This window comes from Rhinolophus hipposideros (assembly GCF_964194185.1).
Source record: "Rhinolophus hipposideros genome assembly, chromosome: 6".
Taxonomy (NCBI): Eukaryota; Metazoa; Chordata; class Mammalia; order Chiroptera; family Rhinolophidae; genus Rhinolophus; species Rhinolophus hipposideros.
Window position 1 is genome coordinate 82191095 of NC_138052.1, and position 18739 is coordinate 82209833.

Below are 18739 nucleotides of genomic sequence, written 5' to 3' on the forward strand. Positions count from 1 at the left end.
AGAGATGTGAATATTTAAAGTACTTCCAGGTAAATCAGTAAATATAGGAACAGTATGTCCTTAAAATATTTACAATAATTGGTGTCAGGTTGTTTAAATATTGATCCTTTAAAGAAATCTTATTATAATTTCCTCCAATAAATAGAGACCTGGCACAAGTATGTGTTTTGTTTAGTTTGGCAATCATGATTCTGAGGGAAAAATGTTTACGATGCCATAGCATATACAACACCAAGAACGATCCCTCATGTAAACCATGGACTTTGGATGATAACGATGTCAGTTCAGACTGTAATAAATGTACCACTCTAATGGAGCATGACACATTGACAAGAGGGGGGGCTGTGCATGTGTGGAAGCACGTGTGGAATTCATGTGTGGGAAATCTCTGTATTGTCCTTTCAATTTTGCTGTGAACCTAAAACTGCTCTAAAAAAAATTGTCTTTTATTTTTAAAAGTTTATGATGGCTAAACGCCTATTAAGATTAATTTTAGACAACACAAATGACCTTTACTGTCTACTTTTAAGTCTAATCAAGCTCCTAGGTCCACAAGGAGGATACTAAAGAAGGGAGGGAAAAGCAAATGGCGACTGACTCAGTGATTTTTGACCCCAGGGAAGGAGCAAAACTACAGAATTTCTTTTCTTTCTAAAACGTCAAGTGTTGGTTTGAAACTATGTTTTCAATGTCAGGTTTGTGTAACAGCTCATCTTTAAGGGAACTGCACTGAAAAGCAATGGGGATGTCACGCATTTAGCACATTTCTGTCCAGAAAGTAAAGAGACTGTGTTCATTATTTGTAAGGTCAATTGAATTCCCATTATCACTATTCTCTAACTTATTCTGCATATGATTTCACAATGGAAAACAGGAAAATTCTGACATCATTTATATTATTTAGACTGGAAATTTTGATAATCCTTTCAATACCAGTTAGTTGGTAAAACTTTTAAAATTAACCTAACTGAGCAATTACTCACCATTGTGAAACTTGACTCCCTCTCTTCTTCAATATGATCAGGCTATCAATAAACTAGCTAAGTAAAGATATGATACAAGGTCTATAATGTTAAAACCAGTTTAAAATAAGGTCAAAATGAATAAGTTCCAATAATGGTGACCCTGGAGAAGTTAAACATTTATGGGTTTGTGACTCAGTCTTTTTTTCTCTGTTTTGTTTGCTGAGATCTGTGTTTTCCTTGTTTATTGACATACCAAATACCTCTTATCTTCTGTTAGTTTGGACAACTCTACCAAGTCCTCTGTAGGATGAACAAACAGGGCACAGCTCAGAGACAATCTATCGGTAACCTGTTGTTCCTCTATTCTTCCCACACTCGTAGAGCCCCACATGCTAGACATGAATCATTGAGCAAACCAGCACACAGGTAAGCTGTGCAATGAGGGGAAATGCCAATCCCCAGTCCCCTATGCTCAAGGGGCTGCATTGTTACCATTTTTAAAGAGCAGAAACAAGGTCAACATGTAAAACTCCAACACAGAAGGATTCCTTCCCATCTAGGCTTCATCTCTGACATGTCCACTAAAATGCTTCCAGCAGCAGCTACGTGAATAGGCTTATTTAAAAGACAGAAAAAAACGTTCTCTCTAAATCGTTGAGGTGGAAATCACTTTCAACAGATTGCCTCACCACACCAATAACAACCAGGAACATAGAAACAAGAAAGTATTTTTTTTTAGAAGTTTCTACCCTTTGATTACATAATTAAAAAAAAAAAAACTCAGTTACATGCTTTCTGAACTTACAGTAATTCTGCAATCAGGCTCCTAAAAATTACTGAATAAAATTTTTTAAAAATGATTCTTACACCCAAATTCACCATGAAATACAATATAAGAGCCTGAGGCTTGGGGAGAGCGGATCTCTTTAAAGTTCATAGGAAGAATATATCTGGGTGGTGGATATTAGGATCCCAGATTGTTAGACTGTTAGTTCTGGAAGGACTTCAATCTCTCCATTTTACAGATGAGGAAATAATGAGTGAAGCTTGACATGTATCTCTTTAGAAGCACAGACAAAGCTGGGACCCATGTCTTGGGAAACATTGCTTTGGCCAAATTGTTTCATATCTTGTTTTTCAGTGAATTTCTTATCACGTTATGGAGGGACTTAATTAACTTAATCTTAATATCTGTCGCAGGCAGATCCTGTCATCCTGAAAATTTCTCTTTTGTTTCTGAACGTAGGCTATGCTTTAAGTCTAAAGTTAACAGAGGTCTAGGAGGCTTTGCACCTCAATAGTTGCTCAAATAACTGATGCCTATAAATTAGACTTAAATCATTCAACACATTTTGTTATAATTAATCACTCAGTGGAAATTAAATTCAAAATCTTTTTTTTCTAAAATGAATTAACAACACCTACAGTGAGGTATTATGTCCTGTGACCTGCAAAAAACTCAACAATAAACATTTGAGAGTATTTGAACTGCCTGGGCAGAGAATCGACAACGTTACTCAACTTGACCCAGGATACTTTGTTGCACACTCCAATTGATCAAACAAATGAAATTTTTGACAAAAAGAGGACTAGGTAGAATGTTGAATGAACAACCTTATATTGTTATTTCATGTAATTTCTCTATCCAACTTCTCTGTTAAGAACCGTAACATAGAACCCCAACCCTTTCCTCTCAGCATAGCTCACCTCATGGTTTCTAGTTCCATGTATGGATGTGAGATGAAATTAGCCAGAGTGCTTTAACCTCATGGAGTGTTTTACAGTGTTAAGAAACAGATTACATACAGGCACAATTTCACAGCCTTCCAGACCTTTTACTTGATTGAGGAGAAAGGAAAATCATTTTAGTCAAAAATGTGATTGATTGTTAGACAGTGATGTAAGAAAAGGATGGGAAAGTAAGGGGAGTCCAACTGAGGCATCAGAATATTAATAAACACTGACGTCCTGTTTTTATAACCCAGTCTACAGTTCTCAATTTGTAGTAAAGAGTTTCTCACCTGGATAGCTCTGTAAAGGCTGGCAATGCCACTCTCCAATGCCACGGCCATAGCAATAGCACTGGTACCTGACATTATGCACATACTTCTCCCACGAGTCTCCAATTTGATAAAATGTTCGGGTTTCTGAATCCTGGCATTGGTCTAAAATACATACAAGTAAAAGATAAGACTTAAAACTACAAATTTAATTTCAGTGTTATAGAACATTTCATTATTAATAGAAAACTGCAAATACACGGTTAAAAAAATAATTTGCTCATATCTTTACCACACAGGACAATTAGTGGTTAAAAAACGAAAAAATGACACATTGGGAAGAATATTTAGTTTCTAAAAAATAATATTCCTAAGTAAAAATTCTAAGATTTAGATTTCAGTGCACATTGATATTCTGAATATTAGTTTTAGAAAAATAAATGAGACACTGTATTTTACCCATATTAATGCAACCGATTTACGATTTACCATTTGAAGAGCAAGGACAAAATATCACTTTAAACGCTTCTTCAAAAATTGGAGGACTTTATATTTTATACGTAAATAAATGAACTAGGTTTTAACTGTGAACACTTGCTGAGCAGTTTCTAAGAAAACCTCTCAGGCTGTTCCCGCTCAGCATTGGCAATCTCAGGTCAAACAAACTCATCTGATCAGTTTGTTTTCTCAGCGAGCAACCTGTCTCTTTCAGTAAAGGAATATTAATGGATTACCTTAAAGCTGGTAACACAGTTCTTCTAAAGCTCAACCTTCACTATTTGCTTAGATCTATTATAAAGGGCAGCCAAGAAAAATAAAGTATTTGGAGGGAGGTATTTACTGGCAAAATCGTTTGCCCATATAATTGCACAGTCAGCAAAGGAAAGTTCTCTCTCATGACATGGACTATCTTTATGATTCAGAACCAAAGAATGTATTTTATTTCATTAAAATAAATCTGCATTTGTCACCAGATTCGGCAAAAATACATGACTACCAATATCAAAATTATATATTGGTCCAGGATTAAAAGAAAGACTTTGCCGAGCTCTTTGAAAGCCACTGATCAAAGTCTGGATCCAACTTCAATCATGTAACATCAAATAGCTCTCCTGATTTGAAACTCTCTAACTACTCTCAGTGGCCAAATCCATCTAGAGACAAAGCAACTTACCAATGGGATCGCACTTCCATCTGCCCCGGCCCTGACCGAAGCAGGTACAATTCAGCATGTGTCCCTCTTCATGACGTTTGTGAAATGTATCGTTCACATTATAAGTGATGTCATCGACAATGCATTGATCTATTTAAGAAACAGTGAAGTGGGTGGAAAACATTTTTTAAGTTTCACTGATGAAATTTTAAAAAGCTATGCTTTCCAAACTACAGAGTTCCTTCCACTAAATTATCAACACCTCCCATGAAAACAATTTATTCTGGCATAGAATAAATATTTTTTCACAGCTTAGTCAGTAATACAACTATTGCACACACAATAATTCTGTCTCAGAAACTTGTAAATAAATGACAGAGGTCAAAATATCTACCCCTAAAGAATGTGATAAAATACCCCTTCTTGTGGAAAACCAATTTTTGAATGAATATACATGTCTTACTTTTGGAAAAGTTTTTGCTTAGTTTATAATGCTCTTTAGATATCTGCTTTTTATAATAAATTGGAGGAAGATTAAACATATTCATCTAGCACCCAGCATGGTGTGATGGTCAGATCTCTGAAATGGTGGAGGTGGGGAGATATTTGGATTTGGGAAATAAAATGAAATCTGTGGCATTTGTAAAGATAAAAAAATTATGCCAACTCTGTTCTTAACTCTCTGACAGGGAGATCCTGAGAATACTGCTTTCTCTCTTTGGGTAACCTCCTTCATCTGCAAAATGAGGAGTCGGTCCGTGTGCCTACCTAGGATCCCTTTCATCTCTGCAACATCACATATAATTATTATTACTGCTGTCTTACTCATTGAACACACAAAAATGTTCTCTACAAAAGAACAAGTTCAGGCCAAGGTCAACACGCTAGCTACATGACCCATGTATTAGTTCAGAGTTCTACCTAAATCTTACTTTTCACATCAAAGAAATAGAAAAACCCAAATAGTTCCAATAAATCAATATCCCTATATTATATACTTGGGTCCCAAGGGGAAAAACTGATCTCAACAAAAGAAATTGGTCTCTCTAGGTGTTTTGTCTTCTTAAATTCAGATCTGCAAGGATCTGACTTTAGAATAGCAAAGTCTCTTTTCTTTACAGAAATTATCCAATCATTTCTAGACATGAATCCACTGGCATAACTAAATGCTAAAAGGATCAAATGCTGGTGTTCTAGCCTTTGAAGTCAACTTTTTGGCTCAGCCTAAGTACTTACATCCTGGAAATGTTTCAGAATCTTAGAATTGTTGTGCCAGCTTTTCTTAACTGGCTGTCTAAAATGTGAAACTTACCCAGCACAGTAAAAATGATGGAGTGGTATTGTATATTTCTTCTGCTTTTGGTAAAGTACAAGTTTTCACATAAAAGTCTGCCTCCCTTACCCTTTGTCCTCTCATATGTTTTCATGAATAAGTAAGCATACCTCGGAGCTGGGAGTAGGCGACACAGGTCCATTCCCCACGACCATTCCCCACACACGTGCACCTCATCATGTGGCCCATGTCATGCTGTTTATCCCATTGATCTCCAATGCGATACATGACCCCTTCATTGGTTGTACAGATTTCTTCATGGGCTGTTTGGAGACAGATGAGAAATGTACACTTGATAAAGGATCATCAGATCTAAAAAGGTATACAACATCATCAGTCCACTTTGATTATCTCTCACTTAGAAAGAAGTCTTATGTGCCTCAAAGAAATGTCAGTGCTGTTCTAGATGTGTTGAGTTTGGAGCATCAGAGAGGAAAACATAGTCCAAAGGTAAGATATGTTGTAGGGAATAATTACAGGAAGGATTAGGGGAGGTTAAACCATGAGGATACCTACACATTCACATAAAGGGTTGGCATTGTTCTAGAACCCTGGACGTGACTACTGTCCCATAACTTTTTGTAGTTCTAGGTTATTCTAGCTCAAAGGGAAACTATGTTTATGGGTAGAATTGTAAACTAAAGCGCATTTCCCATTTGAGTCCAAAATTCTCTTTTGTTGAAATGAGAGAAATAAAAGGATGTGTAAATAGTTTTCTTCTTATGTTTCGTTGCTTCACAGTCCTACTTGACAATGCACAACACACAGGTTCTTGTTTCTACAACTGGAAAAATCAAAGGTAATCTATGACGTTCTTGAAATTTGAAAACAAATAAAAGATATCGGTACCCTTTTCTCCATCCATATAAACTAGAGCCCCTCCACTCCACCCACCCTTAAAAAAAAGATCTCTTACTTGTCAAAAAACAAAGTTTTGGTCATTTTGGTATTTAATAAGTGATACGCTTATGCCAGCTAAACCGAAATCATGTGTAAATATTGTAGGTCTGTGACTATTGCAGTTAGTTACCTTTGAAATATTTTAAGCTACTCAGTTGTATGCCCTTTACAAAAGACAAGCCTGTGCAAAATGTAAATGTCCAGACATTTTAAAAAGTATTCTTTAGTATATTTATATATTTTTGGACATTAAATCATATCGATGGGATTTTAAAGTTATATAAATAATTCTATAATTAATATATATGTATATATATATATATATATATATATATATATATATATAACATAAAGCTTTTTGCTATCTCAAAATTAAGTCTTAATGGGTAAAGCAGGAGTAAAGTGGACACTCTTCTGTCTTACTTCATAAGTGATTGTCTACAAGGGCTTCTCCTTACCAGCCATGGGGCAGAATCCAAACTTCTGGTCAGCATCATAGTTCTGTGTGGTGCCACACCATTTCATGTTGTCTCTCCTGCCCTCAGAGGTACAGTCAGTGTAGTTGTGGTTGTTGTACAGGAAGGGGAAGTGGCACAAGGCACCATTGGAATTTCCACCTCGAGTTTGTACCAAAACTGCCCATAATAATACACAGATAGGAGGAAAAAAATTACAACTGCGCTTTCCAATGTACAACGGGGAATTACTACAGAAATGTTCTGATAGCCAGGTTTCTGCAGCTAATTTACAGAATCTGTGTCAGAATATAAGATGTCTGATAATATAGTTCTAAGCTTCTCTAGCATATTTACCTTCAGCTTCAAAATAGACGTAAATCCAATTTTCACTCTCATTTTCCCAGCCACTTTCCTCACCCAAATTAAATAGTCACATTGAATAAAACACAGTTTTTTAACCAGAAGAGAAGCAAAAACACTCAGGCATCCATTCTATGTATTCTTCAGCCCCATGAGATTACATAGTTTTAATATACAAGTATATTTAGTTACATCATAATCCCCATGTGTCAGAAATAAATGAATTGGAGGGCTTTTCCCTTGGTGTCACTTCCCAAGGGTACTGTGGACCATGGAAGGATCTTTAACTCCAGAGTTAACTCCATGTCTCTGGGGTCTAGACTGAAGAAAAGTGGTATTCCTTGCGTAGCCTTAAGATTAATGGCTAGCTTGCTAGGCTAACAAACATAAGGCGTGAGAGATAGTTCTTTCTCACTGCTGTGTTTCCTCCTGGGGATACTCACCAGTATGGTCTGTACAGAAAGAATATTTCTGGTCTTGCTCATAATTGGAAGTCGTGCTGCACCAGAGGTGTCCATCCTGTCGCCCTTCTGTGGTGCAGGAGTAGAAAGTTCTGCCATTGTAGGTGAATGGTAAGACACATGGCTCCCCATTTGAATTGCCACCATAAGTTTGTGTTACAGCTGCAAGCATAACCAAAAGGGTCTCAGCAAACAGAGCTGCATTTATCTGCCACCGGTAGTCGCTTATTTATACCTTAAATGAGAGACTGAGTTTATGCTGCAAATACAGATGATTATCTGGTTAATGTCAGTCAAAATGCATTACTCAGGAAGCCATGTCTTCTGTGGCTAGAGCCACGCCTGTTTCCTCTGCTGACGTCCTTTGTTACCATCTCTGCTACCATGCCTCAGTTTCTCCATTTCTAAAGTTATATTCATGCAGGTTAATTAAGCATGCTGCTCAGAGGGTAATGGAGACATATGCATGACTCTGTTGGTGGCATAAGCACTAATACATGAGGTTATTCTAGGGGAAAAGTCAAGTGCACCAATTATTGTTGCTATAGTTACTGACTATTACTTTTATAGCCAAGAAGGATGCATTAGGTTGTCGAAGGAAGTTTACATCACAAGGCTCTAGAAATCTGCGATTTGGAGTATAAAATATGGATGATTATAGTTACTCAGAACGCAGTGCTCTTGTAACAAAATTTTAGACAAAGAAAGATAATACAGAACAGTTTAATCCTCATTACAGAAAAGAAAGTAGACAGATTAAAAAGATTGAAAGAAAATATATCAAAGGTTAATCCGGGCTATTATCACAAGTGGTAAGAGTATAAGATTTTCCTCTTTGTTTAATCGTTTTACATTTTTGGGGGTAAATGAATGTATTGACTTTCAAAACCTAATTTTAAAAAAGTTATCAGTACTATTTTTTGAAAAGACAATGCAGACCTGTCTCTTGGCAGCTGACTCCATTGCCCAAGCAAGTGCAAAGCATCTGCTTATTTCCTTGTGTCTTCAGCCACTGCATCCCCACTGAATAAATGACACCACTGTCTGTGACACAGTGACCGTATGGGGCAGGCTGGGGGTGAGGCTGGGGCTGGTAAATGGCCATTCGGACGTCTGTGATGGTGCTAGATCCTAAGGGCATGAGAAAGGAAAGTCACAAAGTTGGACAAGAGAAAATAATTATTTCCTGAAGTCAGGATCTTTAGGGTGCCATACAGATCATTCTAAAATCCATATGGTTACTGACCTGGAACTGGAAAGCAACGTCCCTCCCATTCTGTATTCGTTTTGACATTCAGCCTACGAAATAATCCACAAAGTCTACCAAATAGTCTCCACCTTCCAGCTCATATGGAGCTTCTGGGATTATGTTCTAAAATCACAGACATTATTCCTCCACTCAATAGAGCAGATACCTTCAACAACTCCTTACTCAATCCAGGAAGCTCATGGTCCATGCCTTCACAATCCTTCACATTTACCTTCATTCCAGCTCACTTCTAACCACTTCCTTCCTTGCTCTATGCCTTGTTCTCACTCAGCTACTCATCATTCCCTTATGTACCCTGTACTACTCTCATGCTTTTCTCTTCACCTGGAATGGTCCACCTCATCTTTCCTCTCTTAGTAGCTTCCATAAGCGCAATATATCTGGGCATTTCTCTTCCTGACCTTGTTTTGAGAAGTCCCTGCCATTCTGTAGCAGACCTCTTGCCATCTGTGTAACTCTGGGCTCATCAGAGGGTGCCCTAGGCAGCCATACTGGATTCTCAAAAAGTTGCCCTTCCTTCTACATTTTGTTTGTCCTCAGGATTATTTGTGAATCTGTTGCATTTTTTTCTAAAACCAGGCAATCTTCTTAAAACGCCTTTCCTTTCAAGGTAAGACAAACGGTGACACTCTTTTCTTCAAACTTTTGGAAATCTGTTCTCCTGAAAGCCAGGCCCACAGCGGGGTAGAGTCAGAACTGATGCTAGAATGACTGGCAAACTGAATTCAGCATCTCCCTAAATGATGCTGGACACTAGAACCCCAAGGTACTTCACAGACAATGGTTCCCAAGATCACACATATTGGGGAAATAAGGCATCTGCATTCGTACAGTCCACCTGGGAGAGTCAGAATGCAAATGAACATAAAGATCCTGTAAATGTAGATTCTATTTTGTTTGATCCAGGGTTTCTCAGACTTTTTTGAATAAGGAAACTTTTCGGTACAATATTAGTATAGTAATAAAAATAGGTAACATTTATTTAATTCTTACCCCATTTAATGTAGACCACCTCTTTAAACTCTTTCAGTAGCTTGATGTTTACAATTGCTTCTTTTTTGGGTTAGCAGTAATTTTACTGATAATAATCAAATAACTCAAAAATATTATGAAATCTAATCTTGCTTACCTTTGTAAGTGCTCAGAGCAAGATAAAAACTCATCAAGAGGAGAAAAATCCAAGCAAGTAATTAATATTTTCAGCTAAACGTCTGATTGCTAAGAGGCTAGGCAGCTAGCACATCACGTAGTAAAAACTTAATCAAAACATATTAAGAATAATAACAGAAGAACACACGCTTCCTTGACTGCCATATTTCTTTCTTCTGATTCTGACCAAAGAGGCTACAATGCAAAGATCTTTCTCTTATATCAGAAATAATTAAAACTTCCTTTTAAAAGAATGGATACTGTTCCATTCATTTCCACCTCTATGCCCCCAGTGAATTTCTCAAATTGTGAATGCCAAAACATGAAGAAAATGATTTTATGCATTATTTTATGGAATGCAACAAAGTTTGCTAGAGCATGAAAACCATACAAAAAGGATTGTTTTCTACAAAAAGAGCTGAATGTCAGTACAAAGAAAACTATTCCATTCTGAAAAAAGAACAAATGTACTTTTTTCCTCTTTTCTAGAAGAATCAAGTAGTCATATAACTCATCCTAACTCGTTTCCATTAACATACACTTTAGACATATAAAATGTATATACACATGTACGTATGTAGCTACATACGTACATATATAGATAGACCTATATCTATCTATACATAAATTATGTACATTTTATGATATATGTATAAATAAATAAATAAATATATATATATATAAGTTACGTAGGTTTTATGATATTAGCATTTTTTTTAAACATCAATTTGACCTCTTGGGGCTAAAAAACTGCTTTTTTTCCCTAAGACCCATTTTTGTTTCATTTTTATATAAATTTAAAACTTAACATTAAATAAAGTTTTAGCAACTAACATTCTGTAAAAGAACTCAGCTTACTAGCCGAAACATTACAAATCATCCTTAAATGGCATGTCAAGGGAAAGATGGATTTGCAGAAACGTTTTTGGAAACGTTGTCCTGTTTCTAGCCCGCCCCTTCTGCGGCTTACTGGTGGATGTGGTCTGCAGAGACGAGTGCCTTTCACACTTCCACTCCCCTCTGCCGTTGCCTGTGCAGAGGCACTGGAGCAGGTTCCCGCGATTATCCTTCTTGCTCCAGGTATCTCCAATTCTATAGGATGTCCTAGTGTCTTGATCATTGCATCTATCTGTGTTTGAAAGGAATAGTTTAAATATGTAGACCAGGTCAAGTTTGCCAAACACTCAATTCAAACCTAAAGAAAGAATCTAGTAAAGCTTGGCAAGCTATTTTTTGGTAATATGTTTATATTCAGCTGTGGTGCCACACACGTTAAACTTCCAAAAAATGGGTTATATTTGCTACAGAGAAAGAAAGCCGTATGATTTAGTCTAGTTCCACTTCTCTGTTTGCCAAAATACTTTTCTGTCATCTTTCATTCGTTTTATTTTTTTATAGTTTTCACGTTGCTCCTTTGACCAAATTTATTCTCTGGCTTTCTATCTCCCTGCTTTTTCCTTCTCAGGCTCTCCCAGTAATTACTGTATACGACCTGCCTTTCAATAGAGGACTTTCTATAGAAAAATAGAAACAAAAAAGAGGCTAGTAGGTTTCAAAAGGTCAACCGCAATTGCCCCAAAGAAGCTGTGAAAAGGTAGCCGCATCTCTTTCTTCATTAGTTATGTGAAAAATACAGGAGACAACCAACTTCTTTGACTGAAATGGTCTCTTCTTCCTCCTACACGCACCTGTTTGACATCACTAACAAAAAGGACCTCTTTTGAATTGCTCAGTGTTAACTCTCCAATGGAAAAGTGGGATTATTAAAGTGAAATTATAATTTATAACTAAATCACGAATAGTCTATGTTTTCAATTATCTGGCAAATACATTGTTTCAATTATAATACGGCTTTGCCCATAAGTTACAATGTGACTGTGGCAGATTTGATTAGTGAATCAGAAAATCACTGCTTTGGGTAAGAAAAAAAATAGACAGCTGATGTAAATGCACCTAAATACACACCCACATTCACCTTACATCAGAATGGAGGTTTGAATAAACATACCATGACGGGTTATTGCTTTTTTCCAAATCCCCAGCTAAAAGTATTATCTTCCCCTGAATCTTCATAGGCACTATTTTCAGTATTTGTTTCACAGCCCTTAATATTGAGCTTTGTAGAAGATGAATATAAAAAACTTTTTCTTCTCCCTGACCTACTTACTAAGTGCTCTTTGAAGACTGACGTCCAATTCACTTTTGAATCCCTTTACCATCTTGTGCAAAGTAGGGACTTAACAAAATTTTATAAAATAAATGACTTTTCTTTGAGAAACTTTTCCCAACTTGCTGTTGGAAGAGTTTTAAATAATAGATAAGAGTCTGAGTCAGACATCTAATTTGTCTTAAATTAAAACATTGCTACCAAGGTCTTGCAAGTCTGATGATCATCACAACATTTTAAAAGCAAAAGATCTAATGAGCCAGCTAGTTTCTGGGAAGGATTTGGTCAGAATTGTTATCACTTGCCATGAGAGACTTTCGTTTTTTGTTAGCAAAGAGTTCACGTTTGGATGATAAACATTTTAAGATGGTGAAATATTTTAGGCAAGAAAATATTTAGATTTGACTTTAAATTTATTCATAACACTAATAGCTAATGGTTATTTTGCTTCAACAAACTCTATGGTTGCTATTAGTTTGAAGTTTCAAAAAAAGAAGTCTTGAACCTCTAAGACGACAAAGAAGGAAGGCCTCAGGGCAATCTCAGGGCCTTAGGACCAGCTTCTTTATAGGACTAATAAGCCTATTTCGGAGCTTTGGGTAAGAGATGCTCTCTTTAAGCCCAGAATAGACACATAATTTTAACCAATGGGATAATTACTTTTTATTTTCATCAGTGTTGCTTATGTATATATCTTATTTAAATTTGAAACATGAACGGAAACCTAAAACTTTAGAGCTTTGCTCCAATTTATGCCAACAGTACCCACAGGCCCAAAGATTCATTTGCATGTTATTCTAATGATCTTTGTTCTTAATACTTGGGAAAATGTTTCAGCCATGATTTAGATAAGCATTTGCAACTAATCTTCATGTCCATAGTCCAGTTGGCATTTAAATGGATGTCAAGGCTTTTTCTTAGTAGCTGATGGTCTAAGTCCTTATTGAACTAAGTTTTTGTTTGGTTTTGTTTTAATTTAGTCTTCTTTGAAGAAGCATCACAAGTTGGTTAGGGACTTCTTGAAATCCAAAAGTTACCAAAGCACATTGGTGTATTGGGTGTGTTTTAAGTGACATCACATTACACTGAGGAATTCAGAAAACAATACCTGGACTCATTTTAACACAAAGACCTAAAACGTACTTCTAGAGGTACAGGTGATGCGCCCACTGCCTTCTCCCAGACAAGTACAGTCCACCATCATCCACCCTTGATAGGGCTTTTCCCAGGTTTCCCCAACAACGTAAGAAGTCCCAGCAGCATGATCAAAACATTTCTCAGCTGTAGGAAAATGTGGAGGAAAAAAGGGGTTACTTTAAATTGTGCAGCCTCCCTGTAATTTAAAGTGTATTGTGTAAGCAAAAATCCAGCCACATTTTTTTAAGTGGTACTCTGTTCAAAAAGAAAGACATGCCCTGTAACTAAGCACACTGTAAGTAACCAAAGAGAAAGAAAGCTCAAGTCGAGTTGGCAGGCAGACATTCTGTTCCCCTAATAAGTACATGGACTGTGTAGTTTCAGCTAGCACCGTTCTTCTTCACACCAGTATTTTAAGTGAAAAAGATCTATGTATGTATCCAGTCTGTGGGAGACTATGCAAAATTCCAATCTAATTTTGAATAACCAATTATAAATACCTAAAAAAAAAATGACCAGAAAGCATTTAAAAATTGGATTTCTGTAAAAACAAATACAATAATGCAAAGCAAAATAAAAGCTTCTCAATTGGAGAACAAGAAATAGAGTAAAATTTATAACCAGAAACTTTTAGATTTCTATCTACAGAGCTCAACTGAGGATTGAGACCAAACAAAACTCAACAATTTTTTATTTAAAAAAGAAAAAAAAAACTTATTAAGGTTTGACAGAGCACACACAATTTTGTGTTTCAGTCCAGTGTGTCCCAATAAAAAAAAGTCAAAAGTATCATATTTTTTTCTTTTAAATAATTTCTATCTTGACCAAGGAAAAGCCTGAGATCAGATATTAGACAAAAGAAATGATCTCTTCCTAAATCTTTCAACTCTATCTTGTGCTTCTGAAACAAAATTAAGACTTCATACAAGGTGAATACTTTCTGAACTGATTCCTTAAGACTATGGATTATAAAACATTTCATTATTTAAAATAAAATTCCCATTTCATTACTTTTGAATTGGAATTCAGATCTCTTGTCCATGCAGATTTTGGTTCAATCCCACCTTTGACTGCATTCCCACCCCTTATGTATCCCTGAGAGTCACCCACCTATGGGCTTGCAGGTCCATTCTCCTTTCCCATTACCAAGACACACACACTCTAACATGTAACCACCAGTCTCATGTGGTCTCCTCCAAGTGTCGCCAATCTTGTAGGACTGACCCCCTTCATGGCAGCGGTCTGTTCAAGATAAAAAGTGAATGTTAAAGTGGGACAGGAAATATTTTTTTAAAAGAATAAGGTACTTAGGTTAGCCAAAGTAAAGACACAGAAAATAGTTCTGGTCACTTGGGGTCACTTGATTAAATGTTTTGTTTAAGCACAATGAGAAACCACAGAGAAAATTGAATGGCAAAGAAAAAGATCATAAATCCTGGTTCCCCAGAGGGATTACAGGAAATTGGGTCCTAAAGCAGAAAAGTAATGTTGGTAGGCATGGCCTCCACTTGTACATAGTAGGTTAAGCCCGAGACTAATTCAGTGAAAAAGCCATATCGCATATAGTATTTCAGCTTTCAGGAGTGTAGAGAGTCTATATTTTATCCCAGATTAGAAATGTCATTTCGGCAGAAAGCAATAGATGTACACATATCAAGTGTGGAAATCTGGGTACTTTTCTAGGCTGTTAAACACAATGGCACATCCAAAGGCTAAACTGTCCACTAGATTGTAAATACTATGGACCACTGACTTAAGATTTGCCAATAAACTTGGATAAACCCTGGCATCAAGTATGGGGAAGGCTGATTGCGCCTATTGACAAGCGACTGACTTGTTCTTTTGGACAGAAGCCTTTAAAGTGACTTATCCTTAAAGGATGGATTAAAAAATAATAATAAATGCTATATTAATAGAATCTATTGGTAACACAGTGAATCATACTGGAAAGAGTGCCTGAGCTAAACTAGGATTCATGAATCAACCCAGTCCCCAAAGTACTCTGGAAACATTATTAGACTAATCATTTCATATTCTCCCTGGGAATAGAGAGATCCTCTTCCTGGGTGTAAACTATTGGTCACAAAGAAACCAGACTGTTTCTGTGCGATGCAAGAGTTGTTCGCATTGTGGACAAGCAGAGCAGTCTGTACAATGGCTAATTCACTCTTCACGACCATCTTCCCAGTTACTGCAGATAATCACATGATCTGTCTGGCTCGAAGATGCCTCTAAGCACGTATGTCGTACTGGAACCTAGGAGATCCACTTTGATTATCCTATGTTTACACAGACAGACACACTCTTAAACCCACACAGACTACACACTGATTCTACCTGTGCTCAGCGCCATCTTCCAGAAGCACAGGAACAAGTTGGGTGACGACATGAGAGTAACTAGTCACCTGGGGTAAATCCCCAAGTTAGGAATATCCGAACATGGATAACAGAAAGTGACGGCGACAGCAATGGAGAAATTCACATGTACGATATTTTACCATCATTTTACAGAATGTCTTTCTTACTTGCAATGGTGCAGCTTATTCTCCTTCGCCCAGCTCCAATGCAGGTACAGTCCCAGATCATGGAGTCTTTAGGGCGCTCGTAAGTGTCGCCCACCCGGTAAGTGTTCCCAGTGTACTTGTCAAAGCAAGTCTCTTCGGCTGAGAGAAGGAAAGTCCACATGAGCCTCACATATGTAAAAGCTTTTCTATCCCATTAACTCATTCGAAGGAAAACTCACTTTTCCATTTTATGAGTAGCACAGTACAACAGGAATTTTTAAAAATTGAAGTGGGAGACCTAGATTTTATCGTAGATGCCAATAAACCTCAGCTTTTGAACTTTGACAAGTTCTCTAATTTTCTGTAAATTAATTTCTATTGTAAAGGATTCTCAGGCCCTTAAGAAAAACCCATATGAAGCACTCCATTAGGATCGGCCAGATGTGTGAAGGAAGGGCTTCAGATTCGTATCTCTGACTCAGAAAGACAAACCAAGGTCCACATAAAAAGCAAACAATTTGACGAGCCCTACCCCCACCAGGCACAGTCATTTGTTAATCCTACTGTTTCCATTTTAGCCTCATCTGTGCTTCTCTGTAGAAGTTGCTATAATTTATAAGAAACATATCGATGGTCACAAAGGAATGAAGAAACTTATCGATGGTCACAAAGGAACTTTGAAGTGGTTTTGTGTAAAAAATAACATTCATTTTACAATACAGTGCCTGAAGTGTTTTCTGGCCCATAATCTTACAGTTTAAGATTTGCAATTACTTTCCAATTAATAAAATTTATAAGCAAGTGTTTTTGGAAAATCTTTTATTTTCTCATCAAAACCTTTGGGAGAGTAAAACAAGAAAGAACGACTTGGGGATACATTTGTCCTTTTGTTTTAAAGAAGAAAGCAGTTATTAAACGTTTTAAAGAGGAAATGACAGATCATTCTATTGGAAAATGGTGTATGTATTTTTACTACTAATGCTAAGTTTAATTAACAAGCACCATTTTTCCATTTATTACAAGATGCATTTTTCCATTTATTACAAGATGCTAACTACCAGGCTCCCCACCACTTACCTTCAGGTTTACTCTCACAGTTAAAGCCACGGCTCCCTCCATAACAGGTACAAACCAAGGTGTTGCCCAGGTAGGTGCGTTCCCATTGTTGGTTTATATGATAGTGATTCCCATTGTCAAAACAACCAGCTGTAAATCATTGAAGGGAAACATTACATTTGCATTGCCCCTTTTCCCAAAGTATAGAATTTTCGTGCACAACTAAATTGATGAGCCTAAGCAACAAATACAGAAAAATAAATTAATCGTCAGAGCACTAGGAAAATTAAAAGCAAAAGTCCACTAAAATGTAGCTATAGAAACTAGCTAGAGAGTTTGCCACAATTTATACATGTATATATTTAGGTATTCTTTTCCCCCTTTTCTTTTAACTTAGCTAAATGTTATCCAATGATGTCATTTCCATCTGGCCAGGGGTCTACATCAAAGCAGTGGAAACATTTTGAAGAACAGATAACTGGAATTACATTTTAAAATAAGAAAGGAACTTCAATACTCTGCTGGGGTAATAAGTCAAGAGGGCAACTTTAAGCAGCTTCCTTTAGCCAAGGCAAAGGGAGGGTGTGTCTTTGGAAAACTGCAAGACAAATTCCAATCTGGGTTCTTAGAGAAGTGTCCTAAAAGGCCTGAAGGGCCCCCAGGCCATCTGAATTTAATCACCTCTTTCGAATTAGTAAGGAACAACATAGCTATGGAGCCACCTTCTTCCCCCCACCACTTTGAAAATATTTAACCAGTTACTTAGTACCACAAAAAATAGGAAGGACCACACGAAGCCCAACTGAGAATTCAAAAGTGCACATTCTTTTTCTCCATAAAGACAAGTTTCAATGAATCCACAGGAGGACGACCTAAGAGAGTTGTTAAGAGCACGGCAGGACATCGCAGAGCCCCTATCCTCCAGTGTTTTATCTTGTCCTAGGCCCTCAGAACCAGCCTTCTCAAACCAAGACCCTTTTGTGTCCACAGCCAGTTTCTCCCATTCAGGCGTGCACACACTCCACACACGCGCGCGCGCGCAAAACTTCAGTCACAACTTCGGCTGGCTTTCTGGTCGCATCCCTGCAACAGCTTATTTCAGCCCCGCGGTCAATACTCACGCTTGCTTTGGCTGACAGCCAACGGGGACTGGGGCTGAATGATTTGCTGAGCCTGCCTCTTGCTCCTCGAGGCTCCAGGCTCCGCTATCCCCAGGGACAGGACGCCCAGCAGCAGCAACCCGGGGCCCGGACCCCCGAGCATCTTGAGACCGTGCGGGGAGAGATGCCGTCACCGGGAGGCAAGTGGCCACCAAATTTGGTTCCCTTCGCAACCTGCGGGAGGAGTCCCTTCCAGTGCCTCCTGGGTGGAAGCCTCCACGAAGGTAGGGGTCAGAGGGTGGGGAAAGGGAAGGGTAGAGGGACAGAGGGGAAGGAAAGGACGAAAGAGAAGTGGCTGCAAGTCCCGGCTCGCGCCTGGGCTTCCCTCTCCTCCCACGGTACAGCGCAGCCGGCGCGGGCGGCCGAGCCCGGACAGCTTGGGTTTATATGGGACGGTCCCCTCCCGCCCCCCGCGAGGCCCAGGGCGTCGGGGAGGAGGGACCGGTCCGACTCCCTCCACCCTCCTCTCGCCGCCGCCGCCGCCGACTGCGATCCGATTGGCTGGGGCTCCGGGTGACGTAAGGGGGACTGTGGGTTCGCCGCGAACAAAAGAGATGCTGATCGCCCGCCAGGATTGGGGCTAGAAAACTTTTTTTCGGTTTCCTTTGCGGTCGTCCAACTTTTTTAGGGCTGAGGGGGGAGGGATGGGAAGCGGCTGGAAAAGGG

At 38.1% G+C, this 18739-nt stretch overlaps 1 protein-coding gene across 11 annotated transcripts in view; it reads right to left on the reverse strand.

The window, feature by feature from the left end:
* FN1 (fibronectin 1) overlaps positions 1-18433 on the reverse strand; it is a 69032-nt gene extending 50599 nt beyond the window's left edge. For 8 of the 11 annotated variants that reach the window (XM_081051282.1, XM_081051289.1, XM_081051288.1 and 5 more), the window contains exons 1-12: positions 18035-18433; positions 16935-17063; positions 15879-16016; positions 14464-14595; positions 13360-13497; positions 11020-11178; positions 8570-8761; positions 7613-7792; positions 6810-6986; positions 5562-5714; positions 4140-4268; positions 2987-3130 (exon numbers count right to left, since the gene is read on the reverse strand). In XM_081051282.1, coding sequence (XP_080907408.1) covers positions 2987-3130; positions 4140-4268; positions 5562-5714; positions 6810-6986; positions 7613-7792; positions 8570-8761; positions 11020-11178; positions 13360-13497; positions 14464-14595; positions 15879-16016; positions 16935-17063; positions 18035-18176 — 1813 coding nt within the window. In that variant the 5' untranslated portion in view covers positions 18177-18433. The remainder of the gene's footprint in view (positions 1-2986; positions 3131-4139; positions 4269-5561; positions 5715-6809; positions 6987-7612; positions 7793-8569; positions 8762-11019; positions 11179-13359; positions 13498-14463; positions 14596-15878; positions 16017-16934; positions 17064-18034) is intronic. The other 3 variants (XM_081051286.1, XM_081051283.1, XM_081051280.1) reach the window with 1 other exon arrangement.
* Positions 18434-18739: the final 306 nt, after the last annotated feature.